This window comes from Lethenteron reissneri, chromosome 11, assembly GCF_015708825.2.
Source record: "Lethenteron reissneri isolate LAM-NWPU_2019-01 chromosome 11, ASM1570882v1, whole genome shotgun sequence".
NCBI lineage: Eukaryota > Metazoa > Chordata > Hyperoartia > Petromyzontiformes > Petromyzontidae > Lethenteron > Lethenteron reissneri.
The window spans coordinates 9304318-9318717 of NC_083789.1; the positions used below are offsets into that span (position 1 = coordinate 9304318).

A 14400-nucleotide genomic window follows, 5' to 3' on the forward strand; every position below is an offset into this window, starting at 1 on the left:
GACCAATGAGTGCAGACCTCTGCTTGTGTGTGTGTGATGGTGGTGGTGGGGGTGTGGAGAGCGGTGGTGGAGCGGTTAGTGCGCTGCGTTACAAACCCGGCGACCCGAGTTAGATTCCTGCTCACGGCCAACACCAGTGACGGTTATCTTAACCAGTCCTGGGCCTCCCCTAGGTCGACTCGGCCTCGAATGAGCAGCTGGTGCGGTGTGTAAACATCGCCACTGGGGAGACAAAGTCGGCCGGGCGTGTTGCTGGCCACCCATCCCCTCGTGTGCCATGCCGGCCTTCATAGGTGCTACTCGCTAACCGCACTTGCCCCTACAGTCTGCTCAGGCTATACGGGGGATCTTTGTCTTTGGTGGGGGGGGGGGGGGAATTGGGGTACTAAAGTGACCGGTGAGAAGCAGTTATAGATCGGTGTGCCGCACTTGGACGGTAAGCAGGTTGCGTGTGGTCGGGCAAAGTGTGGGCACTTCCACCTCTTACAAGAAATCTGGGCAGCGTGGAAGAGTAGGCCAACGTACCCTCTAGAGGGGCAGAGTTGTCGCATCATCCTGTGCCAGAGAACGATCTGCAGAAGTTGACATCACAGAACTTCTGCCGAGATCCCTTAAAGTGACACACGAGACGTTTGTACATTTTCCCATTGATATATATTTTCAAGATGTAGAATTTAGCTAAATCGAGTGGAAAAACTAATTTTATTTGTTTTAATACGACTCTGTTTTACAATCATCAACTTCAGAACTGTGTTTCATCATTGGTGGCTGAAACTTAGATTGACGCAGTTGCATTTAAACGCAAGGCCTAAATTGGCCAAACATCAACCTCCTTTGCTGACCCCATCGGTCAGAACTCACTTGCCCCAGATATCCGTGCGCTCGACTCCATGCCCCTGTTCAAGTCCAATTGTGTTTTAGCCAATTCAGCATCAACATTTGGGCTCGTGCCCTGCATTTTACAACAGAGAGGTCGCGGTGAAGGATCACGCGTCGGAGGAGCTGTGTCGCTGTCGGTTACCAAATGAACAAGGCGATCTTCTTGGTTCTTTCCGTAAAGTCACGTAGAATGGAAATAATAAAATAATAAAAATCAAACATAATGAAATAATTCTCACGACGTTTCGCCCACAACGCAAGCAGCCGTCCTCAGGTGGAGAACAGGGCTGTCGAGGAGACAGAGTCTTAATTCAGTCTGAATTCAGTCAGATTCTGTCTCCTCGACAGACCTGTTCTCCACCTGAGGACGGCTGCTTGCGTTGTGGCCGAAACGTCGTGAGAATTATTTTATTATTTCCATTCTACGTGACTTTACCGAAAGAACCAAGAAGATGAATCCCTGCAATCACGAAAGCTTTAAATCGGAACAAGGCGATGTTGAGAGCGATTTGGATGATTCTCCGTTGAGACTTCCACCTGCTCAACACAATCAAGCTGGACCTGGGTGAATTCCTACCGTTAGAAATCAACAAGTCACCGTCCCTGGTTTACAAAAACAGTTGGTGGTCCAAACAGACAAAGTTTACCCCGCATCGCCTTAAACAGACGTGTGGGGCAAGTGCTGTTAGCGAGTGCCTATTAAGGGCGGCGCGGTACACGAAAAAGGTTGGGAGGCCAACACCATGAACCTTTGTCTCCCCAGCGCTGATGTTTTTTACACACCGGACCAGGTACTGATTTAAGGCTGAATCGACCTCGGGGAGGCACCAGAGCTGGTCCCGATAATTATCGCAGGTGTTGGTGGCCGTGAGCTGGAATCGAACTCGGGTCTTTGCTGGTTTCTGAGTGCAGCGTGCCGACCACTGCGCCACCGCTTCCCAGACTCAGCTGTGCGCACACAGCGCTTGTTTTGTGTCAAAACGTGTCCGTTCTAAATATACACCTCGTCAAATGAAAGCAAGTCCATTGTTGGCTTGATTTTGTGTGACCACGCTGTGCTTGGTTGCGCAGGCCGACAGGAGGTGTGCGAGGCCTGCACCTCGACAAATGAAATGAGAGTGGTGTCATTTTTCTCGAGTGAAATTGTCGAAACTTTAACGAGCGATGTTTATATGGTCGTGATAACACACCGGGATGATCATTTGACCTTGTCGATTATTAAAAAATATATATTTGTGTCTGCATACAAGTTCAAAAACAAGATTCCTCCAACAAACATACTATCGTACTCTACCTTAAGGACATTTACGTCACAGAAAGTTACCACGGTGACCTTGACATCACACATATTTATGATCGAGAGATGCAATGCTTGGAGGAACATTTAATCGTCATTTGTCACCCTGCGTGCTACCAATAAGCCGTGTTGGGTCCAGAGTAACTCAAGTGTCGGGACTCCCACCCCTTCCTTCTCACCTGGTTTACAATATGCCCTCTGGCCAAGATGATCACAGAGTTGCCAAGCACATTGCGTGCTAACTGGAGAATATTTAGGATTGCTTCTGACCCGCCGTGTTGCCATCATTACACATGTTTGCTCAAATGTGCAAATGATCGGTAACACATTCTAATAAAGAAAAACCCATCAGCCCCAATGCTCACGGCGTTGGGGCTGATGTCACCACAGCATGCGGTTGTGATGGCCGGTCTAACGTGTTCGGCCGGTACCAGAAGGAGCAACATCTATCGTTTACACGAATAGCCAGGCACACTCCATTGTAGACCAGGTCTAAAGGGTTTAACACGTAGGCTTTCGCGACCAATATTATTCATAATAAATGTTTTTGGGTTAGATCGCGTGATTTATAAATTTGTCATAACCCTCCACCACCCGACACGGCCAATCAGCAAAAAAGTGTCAAGTTGACAAAAGACAAATAGTTCACTACTTTAGCACACCGGTGTGTTGAAGCGTGAAAAACCACAACATCTACATTTTTTGAGTACGACGTTTCGCTGGTAATTGCATCCAGCATCATCGGGCAAATCGCCAGAATGGCGAGGCTCTGCTCTTGCTCCCGGTCTTAAATAGAGCAGCAGCAGGGCGACGTCATCATTTGTAAATGTTGTGGTTTCACTCTTCAACACACCGGTGGGCTAAAGCAGTGAACTATTTGTCTTTTGTCAACGTGACACTTTTTTGCTGATTGGCCGTGTCGGGTGGTGGAGGGTTACAACACATTTATACATAACGCGATCTAAAGGGATTTCTCGCCTGGTGTAATGGTCAGCGCACCGGACTTTCAATGCTGAGGTTGCCAGCTCGATCTTCTGGCGTGGCAGCCATGGCCTCTGTCCACCTATCATATAAATGGGTTCATGCTGCAGCCATTCGATGCATGGTGGGGTAAAGTGTGGGTACTCTCACCCCTTCCAAGATGTCTCGCCAGCGTCGAATAGTAGGGCAAATGCCTCGTAAAGTCTATAGAGGCCATCTCGAGTTCTCCAGCGCTCCCTCTCGTGGAGGCCAGTCTGCCAGCATTGGTGTGAGCAAGAAATTGCAGGGCTGCGCCTTTTACCTGTTTCAACTACCCGTGAGTTGAGAGCGCAAGGCACACGTACGCGTGGGGGTGGCATGGATAGCACCACGCCGGGCCGCCTTTGTCTCTCCCCAGTGATGATGTTTCACACAATGCCCAAAGAACTCGGTGAAAGCGCAGTCAACCTAGGGGAGACTCGGGACAAAGTCAAAATGAGAATCAAAATCTGTATTTATACTGGAGTAATCTGATGATCTATGAAGTTATTTTTTCGCAGGTCAGAGTTGTCACTCGCCACTGATGTTATCCGTGGTCGGGGAATCAAACCCAGGTTTGATTATCCAGCTCTCCAAATTTACGTGGGACAAAGACAAAGATCCCCCCCCCCTATAGTCTTACAGTCTGTTCGGGCAAATGCTGTTTGCGAGCACCTATGAAGGCCTGCACGATACACAAGGGGGTGGGTGACCAGCACCACGCCCGACCGCCTTTGTCTCTCCAGTGGCGATGTTTTTCACATCGCACTAGGCGCTCATTTGAGGCTGAGTCGACCTAGGTGAGGCCCAGGACCGGTTCAAACAGTCTTCACTGGTGTCATCCGTAGCCGTGGAATCGAACCCAGGTTTGTTTATCCAGAACCCCAAGTCTACGTGGGACACGCGTACACTCATGCACACACACACGCACATCTCTACCGCAACTTTAATCGGCAGCAGAAAGTGCTTGGATTGGGGACCACCATGCATCGTAACAGGTCTTATAGGCTGCGGCGATAAGGGGCAGTGCAGAAAAATATCCACGAAATATAATTGTTGAACTTCATTCAAACCGTACGTAGCCAACCGTGTTAATCGAAGGTCAGTTTAACACGTAGGCTTTCGCGACCAATGTTATTCATAATCAACGTTTTTGGGTTTAGATCGCGTTATTTATAAATGTGTTGTAACCCTCCACCACCCGACACGGCCAATCAGTAAAAATGTGTCACGTTGACAAAGACAAATAGTTCACTGCTTTAGCCCACCGGTGTGTTGAAGCCACAACATTTAGAATTTGAGTACGACGTTTCGCTGGTAATTGCATCCAGCATCATCGGGCAATTCGCCAGAATGGCGAATGATGCTGGATGCAATTACCAGCGAAACGTCGTACTCAAATTGTAAATGTTGTGGTTTCACTCTTCAACACACGGGTGGGCTAAAGTAGTGAACTATTTGTCTTTTGTCAACGTGACACTTTTTTTGCTGATTGGCCGTGTCGGGTGGTGGAGGGTTACAACACATTTATACATAACGCGGTCTAAAGGGATTTCTCGCCTGGTGTAATGGTCAGCGCACCGGACTTTCAATGCTGAGGTTGCCAGCTCGATCTTCTGGCGTGGCAGCCATGGCCTCTGTCCACCCATCATATAAATGGGTTCATGCTGCAGCCATTCGATGCATGGTGGGGTAAAGTGTGGGTACTCTCACCCCTTCCAAGATGTCTCGCCAGCGTCGAATAGTAGGGCAAATGCCTCGTAAAGTCTATAGAGGCCATCTCGAGTTCTCCAGCGCTCCCTTTCGTGGAGGCCAGTCTGCCAGCATTGGTGTGAGCAAGAAATTGCAGGGCTGCGCCTTTTACCTGTTTCAACTACCCGTGTGTTGAGAGCGCAAGGCACCCGTACGCGTGGGGGTGGCATGGATAGCACCACGCCGGGCCGCCTTTGTCTCTCCCCAGTGCTCATGTTTCACACAATGCCCAAATGACTCGGTGAAAGCGCAGTCCACCTAGGGGACAAAGTAAAAATCAGAATCAAAATCTGTATTTATACGGGAGTAATCTGATGATCTATGAAGCTCTTTTTTCGCACGTCAGACTTGTCACTCGCCACTGATGTTATCCGTGGCCGGGAAATCCAACCCAGGTTTGATTTTCCAGCTCCCCAAATTTACGTGGGACAAAGACAAAGATTCCCCCCCTATAGCTTTACAGTCTGTTCGGGAAAGTGCTGTTAGCGAGCACCTAAGAAGGCCTGCACGATACACAAGGGGGTGGGTGACCAGCACTACGCCCGACCGCCTTTGTCTCTCCAGTGGCGATGTTTTTCACATAGCACTAGGTGCTCATTTGAGGCTGAGTCGACCTAGGTGAGGCCTAGGAGCGGTTCAAACAGTCGTCACTGGTGTCATCCGTGGCCGGGGAATCGAACCCAGGTTTGTTTATCTAGAACCCCAAGTCTACGTGGGACACGGGTACACTCATGCACACACACACACACATCTCTACCGCAACTTTAATCGGCACCAAAAAGTGATTTGATTGGGGACCACCATGTATCGTGACAGGTCTTATAATCTGCGGTGATAGGTTTGTGAGGGGCAGTGCAGAAAAAGATCCACAAAACATTGTTGAATTTCATTCAAACCGTACGTAGCCAACCGTGCTAATCGAAGGTATGGGGGAAGGACAACAAACTAAACACACAAAGCAGTTCCAAAGAAATTACTTTTCAATCCAGACATAAAAGTGCATAGCTCCAGTGGCTTCCTCGTATAGGAAGGAAGAGCGTTCCAGACGGCCGCAGAAACGCATCTGAAAGCACACGGATGCAGTGACCGTCTTTGTTCGATGGCGAGCCAAAAGCGGCTGCGAGGATGACCGGAGTTCGTGTGACGGTGTCTGCTCTTCGACGAGACCGGCAAGGCACCATAGCCTTGTACACAGGGCATTAGATGATCGTTCTGCATCTCTGTGGACCCCCGCTCCTGCGCGTTCAATATAACGAGTCGTGCCAGTTTTTCACTGAGACACTCAGTGATGGCTCGCGGAAAGATTGCGATGCAGAGATGACCTTTAATTTTTCGCACGTGAGTGCACATTTTAGGAGCGTGAGTGTCATTTGACACGAGACTATTGGCAGCAAATACATTTCACGTGTATGTTATCAATCCACTGCTACTCTTTGGTTCTTTCGGTAAAGTCACGCAGAAAGAAAATAAATTAAATTATAGAATTTCGACGTTTCGATTGCAACACAAGCAATCGTCATCAGGTAGAACTACATTTGAGAGAGAGAGACAAAACACAGACACGGAGATACACAGACAGCTTGTGTGTGTCAATCAAAACGTCGCATTCTATTATTTAATTATTATTTTTTCTACGTGACTTTACCGACAAAACCAAAGAGTAATTCCTGCAGTCACGAAAGCTTCAAATCAAGTCTAATCCACTGCTAGAAGAACCCCTCCCCCACCGCCGTCTACGGAGTAGCTGTACGTCATATGGGTTGTTTGACCATACTTCACCATGCTGGTCAGTGAGGATTGTTGAAGGGTGGGTGTGGGGATATGGCACTGAGGGCCCGTTCAGATATCACACGCCACTGATGTTAGCCGTGTCCGGGAATCAAACTCGGCTAGCCGGATTGGCTCATGCAGTGTGACAACTACTGGCGCCACCGCTCCACACAAACCATAACATTTAAACGTCGAACAAAAAAAAAACTTGGCGGATACAGTACTCCTAAGTATTTGAAAAAAAAAGACAAAATAACTTTAATATGTATTGAACAACGCTGCATAAAAGAAACACGAATTTCATGATATTCAACTTCCACTCAAATCGTTTCCGCGGATTTGAAGACATCAATCAGCCACGGTCAATCCACTGCTGGATGAAGGCCTTCCCACCTCTGGCGATCATGCAACGTCAAACTTATCCACCCCATAAAGTGCCTTGCTGCGTCGCCGCACGCGCCGCCCGCGGCACATCGCTCCATCTCCTCGGTGACTTCTCGGACGCGTTCGCATTCCCTTGGCTAACCGGTCCATCATCAGTCGGACATACATGTAACCCCCCCCAGCCCCCGCCCCCCCCTGTTTTTTTTTAGAGGACACATACACGAACCACAACGAGGAGTGAGTAAAGCGTTTCACCGGCAAGGCGGACGAGCGAGTGGAAATGAACACCCGTGCCACGGCGCGTACGTGCGTGCGTGTGCGCGTGTTTGTGTGATCGCTGTCAACGCAGCGGGAGGAAAATGTGGGCGCGTGGGAGCGGTGGCGCAGTGGTTAGCGCTCTACGAAACCCGGCACACGCACAGACACACACACAAAACCCCAGAGTTCGATTCCCGCTCACGACCATTAACAGTGAGGAATATTTGAACCCAGACTTGGGCATCGCCTAGGTGAACTCACCCTTAACTGAGTACCTGATGCGGTGTGTATTACACATCAGCAGTGGGGATACAAAGGCGGCCGGGCGTGTGTTGCTGGCCACACCCACCCTCCTGTTGTTCCGTGCGGGTCTTCATAGGTGCTCGCAAACGACACTTGCCCCAACAGTCTGTTAAGGCTATACGGGGGATTCTTTGGCGTTTGCTTTGTGTGGGCGTGGTGCCTTACCTGCCCCCCCCCCCCCACTCAGCCCCCACCCCCAGGACACAGGTGGTATGTTGCTATAAAACACTCCTGCTGCGTGGACACCCCCAGCCCAGTGCCATCCCCTTCAATACGAGGGTGCGTCCACCGGGCCCACGTTGAGAAGCCCCGTAGACCATCATCCGAACGTGACACATTACATACGAACGTAACCGAATAATAATCTATAGCAACTTCGGAGATATTTTTGTTTGTTTAAATAAATATCCCACCCACCCCCCCTCTTAAAATCGAATCCGTTCATTAATTAATCAATTAGTGAATCAATTCACGAGACCCCCCTACCCGATTAACAGTTCAAGAAGAAGCCACGATGCCGTCCTACTCGCTCGCCAAAATCCCAGGCAGCCACTCCAGCGGGGCTGCCATCAAGAGTCGAGGCGCCATGGTTCTGGGGACCAAGGAGAAGAAGTTCGAGGAACTCCGGGATGAGTGCCTCAACTCGGGAGCCCTCTTCGAGGACGCCGATTTCCCTGCCGAGGCCGAGTCGGTGTTCTACAGCGACGCGGCGGCTGGCGAGAGATTCGTGTGGAAGCGACCGTGGGTGAGACCCAGCACCCGCTGTGGCGGTGACTCTTGTTTGTGTTTGAACTTCTTTCGCGCCGTACGTAGCCGACCGTTGTCATCGGAGATGCGGGGAGGGGGTCGGGGAAGGACCGAGAACTAAACGACAAAAGCGGTGCTGAAAAATTAATTTTGAATTTTGGAAATGTGTTGACTGGTTCTGTTGGTTTGTTGACGTTCTTGTTTGCTGGTTGTATTTACGGATGGTTTTCTCGTTGGTGGTGTTGGTAGTCTGGTTGGTTGGTTCTGGGTAATTTTGGTTGTTTTTTGTGGTGGTGACTGACGATGGTGGTTTTCATGGTTAGATGCTCCTGTTGTCGGATTGATTATCTTGTTGTTGGTTGATTGGTCTTGTTGCTGTTGTTGTTGGTGGTGGTTGTTGGCCTGGTTATTTGTGGTGGTGTCAATGAATGGTCTTGCTGTTGGTAAAAGTGGCTGATCTTAATGTTGTTGTTGTTTCTTTAGTTGTTGGTGATGTTCGTCTTGTCATTAGTGTTGTTGTTGGTTGGTCTAATCTATTTATTGTTGTTGATGGTTGTGGTGGTTGTTTTGTTGGTGGTCGTGTTCATTGTTTGGGCTTGGCCTTGCTTCTGGTTTGTACCACCTGTTTGTGATGCTCCCTTCAATTCACTTGCTCTTTGTTTTTTGTATATTGAGGGAGAGGTGAGGCTGTGTGCTTGTCTTGGTTCATTTATTATCGTCCCATTTTGTTTGCTTTTTTAATGACAGCACTCGTGTGACTGAGCAAATTAAGAGGAATAACTTCCGCTGAATTTAACACATTTAACCAGAATGACTTGGCGTTTACAGACTTGAGGAACCCCCCCCCCCCCTTCCCCATAATGTATCACGTACAGCCCTCTTTCAATCCAAACACACCAGGATAAGCAATAGGACACGAGAGCGGCAACGCCTAACTATGCCGCTGGCGGTGTCACCGTCAACGTGGACGGGGAGTCATGTCAAACGCATGCAAAGTTGCCCCGTAGGTGCGGTACCAACTTTTTTTTCCACCGACACATCCGAGCCGAGCCGGTTTTTCCACTGGCTATTTGCCCTGCCGAGCCGGAACAAAACAAAAAAAACACGTGACTCTTCAGAAGATATCTCAATTTGGCCAGGAGCCAAGCAGGGCCAGGGGCGGGGCCTAATTATGCATTCATTGCACGTGACGTCAGCGGCACGGCTCCTGTGTCTGCAGTGCAAGAACGGCCTCGCGCCTCCTGAGCTGCACCGGGTTGGGTTGAGTACGGCCCTGGCAAGCTCGGTTGTCCAATCCAGTGGAAAGAAAACCGGCACCGAGTGGTACCTATCCACATCACCTGCATAGAGGTGACAGGCAGGTGTAACCGAGTAGCCATCCGAGCCAGCGACGAGTACATGTACAACCCCCTTCATCAATCCACTGCTGGATGATGACCTCCAAATGCACCAGGCGTCATGGAGTTAGTTGTGGGGGGTGGCGGGGGCATTATTTGACCATATGTTACCACTGCCACTGATCAGTACGGGTTGCTGTAGGCAGAGAGCATAGACACGGGATGATGGATGTGTAGTGTCGCAATGGGGCTTGCTGCACTGCGCGTTGCTGGCCGCCCCATAGCACTGCAGCCGATGACAACAGCCTGTTTGAACACGATGGTCGCCAATGTTAAGCACTATCCAGGCTCAAAGCTACTTCGCTTCTGATATCTGATGAGATCGTTTACACGACAGAGGATGCGGTCATAGGCTAAACTAATTTATAATACCAATTGCTTGCCCAGGAAAGCCTCGCTCCATGTCCAATATTGTTTTCCAGGAGGGTCCTAAATTTGAGGGTGTTGGGCCCATGCCATTTTAAATGAGCGTTTGATTTCGCGTGGTAACATTTTGAACCCATTGCTGTGCTGCCATCTTCTCCAAGCCAAGCCTATAACACCTGATCTGGGCAGGCAATCTCCAATTCAAATACCGTCCTATCCATAAAAATATAATAATAAAAATATAATAATAAAAAGACTATAACACCTGATCTGGGCAGGCAATCTCCAATTCAAATACCGTTCTATCCACAAAAATATTATAATAAAAGATTAACACACTTGTCAATAGCACTGCATTTAAAGGGGGAAAACATGGAAAAAATAGGCAACGTTTTGGGCAATGGGCCTGCTTCGTAGCACATAAAGAGATAGAGAGAGAGACCAGAGATACAGAGTGCATGATAAGAGTTGAGAGACTGCACTTTACATCATGGGGGGGAGGGGCTAATTAAATGTTTGTAATGTTGCCTGATGACCAGTGTATTAAATAGGCACATGAAAAGTTACAACAATGATACGATTTTGGATAACGGACAAACCCTTCTATATTCAACAAGAATGACTGTAAATAAACTAATTTTAAAATTAAAAGCAAAGGTCGCGCCCAATACTGCTTTGCCGCTGAGATCTGACGATGTCACGTGCGTCCGCGATGTCTGCTGCTTGTGCTGCCGCTCCAATTTAAACTCCGGAATATGAATAGACCGGATGGATAGATGTTTATATTCCCTTGCAGCAGCAGCAACAACCCATTCGATACTCGTATTACAACTGCCAACGCGCAGAAGTCCGTTGCATTTACCGCGAATATATGTTCGAGGATGTAGGGAATGATAAAAAAGAGCGTTGCGTTACACGTGATGAGTTTCCGCCGATCATTAACAGCGATAATCATTGTAACGTGAGCGCGGAAATGTGACGCGAAGTCTGCTTTAACGAGAAACAACCCCGTATCGGGGCAAGCGGGAAGCTAGCACCAAGCTATTTGGCTATTCAATTTCATCACATCGCCGTCCTCATGGTCGATGTACTGCTGGATGAAGGCCTCCCCAAGGAGGAATAAGTATAATCCGTAAAAACAAAGTTTTTCACTATAAATCCTTTATATGCGTGGCAGCGAACTTAATATAAAGGATTTAAAAATATATTCGCCTGTGGAGGACGCGGGGATCGATCCCGCGACCTTTGGCATGGGAAGCGAGGGCGCTACCAACTGCGCTACTCCGCCACGGCCTTTAGAGGGGTTACGCTCTGGGCTCTTATACTGTGACGTTCAGCCAAAGCCAAGAATGAGTTCTATTTGAATATATGTAAAATATATTTTTTTTGCCTAAAAAGTGTAACATTTTGGGAATTTTTTTCACGAACAATAATTGTCTGGCACAACGAGTCTGTGTGGAAAATGTCAGCTCGATTGGATCACGGGAAGTGGGTTAAAAAACGACCGAAAGATTTGCACGGTCCTAAGCAAGCAAGCAAGCACGCAAGCAAGCAAGCGAACTTAATATAAAGGATTTAAAAAAGGCGGCCGTGGGTGTGCTTCTGCCCGCACACCACCTCAATCTCGTGCATCATGCCCGTGATTGATGATTGCCCTCGAACAGCACTTGCCCCAACGGTCTGTGGAAACTACCGGGATGGAGAATTTCCTTTGCCTCTTATTGTGCATCCCTTATCCCCCTTACATTGCAAGCTCCCCACCCCTCCCTGCACTCCTTCCTCCCATCGATGCAGTGGACGACGAGAACGGCCGGAAGCCAAACAAAAACGATCGTGCAAACTCTGCACGGCGGTGCCTAAAAGCCCTGGTGCAGGTGCAGCGCGCGACGCGTGTGGGCCAGGGTGATTTTACGATTTTGGGTCGGGCGAGGGCTCTTCGTTGAGGTGTGACCCTCAATTTGCTCTCACAAGCGCTCGGCCCGGGATGGTTGACGGAAACCGAATTGTGCGGCGTCTGGCCATACACGGAGAGAGAGAAACGTCCGGACAGCAGCCTGGGCATCTTCCGCGCTCTGGTCGGAGCCAGGGTGGGCTGGAGTTCCGGCATGCGCGGCTGACCCACGCCGTGCCGGCCTTCAAGGAGCAGTGGGCGCTGGAGGAGGCCGTGTGCTCGGTGGCAGAAGGCGGAGAGCTCTGCATGCAGATATGAACTCCCGTCGGAGGCCGTAGGACTGCGAGAAGGGCTGGGTGCAGATGCAGCACTTGTCGTAACAAAAAGAGCGATGGAGAGAGAGAAAGAGCGATAGCCGAGTGCCGTTTCTGCACACGTTTGTGCATGGCCCGAGGGAGTGGTGGAGGCCCACGAACGCGGCGCGGGCCACGGGAGTTTGGGAGACGGTGGCAGCGCCGTGGCGAGCGGCGATCTCGCGCCTGTGAAATTATCATGAACCGTGCTGGATGAGCACGTGGGTCCACCAGTCAGCAGATGTTATTGCTAGGGCGCAGCGCCCAATGTTTTGAATGTATATTTCAGACACTTAAATGTATAATTTCATTTTAAAAAATGTTTTGTAAAATAATATCATGATTCGGTGGTTAAATTTACAAACGTCTATATAATGCATCTTGAAAATAAATCATGAATATCAGCCATGATCTAACCACTGCTGTGCATAATAATTCCTTACCCATTCGGTGCACAGTAAATACATTATGCTTTTTGTGTATTCTCAACGGAGGGAGGCACGACACGAGCAATTTGTCCGGAGAGTTTAATCTCCCTAAGTGGCCACGTGATTTTTTTTTTGACAACCCAGCGGCAGCGGCGGACTGCACCAATGCGGCCAGGAAGCTGGGATGCAGACACTTGGCTCTGAGTCGACCAATGGGGTGGCTGGATGTGGCTGCAGTGCAGTCATGAAGCGGTGAGAGATGGGAGGAGGAGGGGCATAAGAGAGCGTGGGACTGGCAGAGAGAGAGAGCGAGATGAGATATTGAGAGAGAGAGAGACCGAGAGAGGCACAGTGAGAAAATCTCCCACCGCATTTGTTCATCGCAAGCCCTGCCGTTAGTTGCCTGAAAACGCAGCATTTTTGAAAGGGCTGTCATCCTTATCATCATCATCACCGCAAAAAGGAGAGGCACTCACGATGTTGTCGATCAACACTCATGGCAACGCGTTCGTGAAGAATGCAATCTCGCGGGACAAGACCCTGGGCACGCCTCAGAACCCCGTCAAGTTCAAAGGCCAGGATTACTTGACCCTAAAGCAGGAGGCCTTGGAGAAAGGTGCTCTGTTTGAGGATGAGCTCTTCCCCCCGCTCCGGGAGTCAGTTGGCTACAAGGAGCTGGGGGAAAAAGCCAAGAAGGTCAAGGTCCGGAAGCTGGTGTGGAAGAGGGTGAAGGTAGGTGGTGGTGGTGGACTGGGTGGGTGGACAGGATGGGTGGGTGGGTGGACCGGGTGGGTGGGTCAGTGGACAGGGCGGGTGGGTGTTTGGTTGGAAAAAAAATTGGTGATCGATTTCTGATTCGGGCGTAAATTCGCCGCTTGGCCAGCAGTTTCCATAATTGAGACACCCATTTGACATTTTGTCGTGGCGTTTTTTTTGTCAGATCAACTTGGTCCATTGAGATCTTGCTCTCGATACCCACAGAGTAACAATATCTCGTGAAATGTGACATTCAAGCTTCTTGGATTTTTTTAAAAATTATCATCCTCAAAGATCATCCCATCTCAATATTAATCGCTTAAATTATCTTCATCCCCAACAAAAAATGATCAATCATCATCAATCATGATCATTAGCCACGGCCATGCAGTGGCATGAGCGTGCCACAATACATCGAGCTCTTGCGCTTGACACTTTTCATCACTTGTCATCACTATGCAACGGATTTTGTTGTTGTTGTTACCAAAAAGCAAACTATTGGAAATCTAGAGGTCAGAGTGAAAGCCCAAAACATACTAAAAGCTTTGAATTAAGACACTTCATTGAGACACATCATACGATCGTAAAAATAATAACATACAGCCCCTTGTCAAACCACCACTGAGATGAAGGCCCCTCCACGCTGTTCCAGTTATGGGGGCTATTTGATATATAGTACTTCAGTCTGCTGAGTATCGGTTGAAGGTTACCAAGGACCGATTCAGACATTACTCAACACTGATGTTAGCCATAGCTGAAAATACAACGCGAGCCGCTGGGTACGTAGCGCAATGCGCTGTTAAGCACTGTCCCAATGCTC

General features: G+C 49.1%; 1 protein-coding gene across 2 annotated transcripts in view; it reads left to right on the forward strand.

Moving 5' to 3' along the window:
• Positions 1–7880: 7880 nt before the first annotated feature.
• LOC133341428 (calpain-9-like) overlaps positions 7881–14400 on the forward strand; it is a 41591-nt gene continuing 35071 nt past the window's right edge. The window contains exon 1 of one of the 2 annotated variants that reach the window (XM_061550050.1): positions 7881–8387. In XM_061550050.1, coding sequence (XP_061406034.1) covers positions 8157–8387 — 231 coding nt within the window. In that variant the 5' untranslated portion in view covers positions 7881–8156. Of the gene's footprint in view, positions 8388–13137; positions 13557–14400 lie in introns of those variants that run through there. The other variant, XM_061550049.1, reaches the window with a different exon arrangement.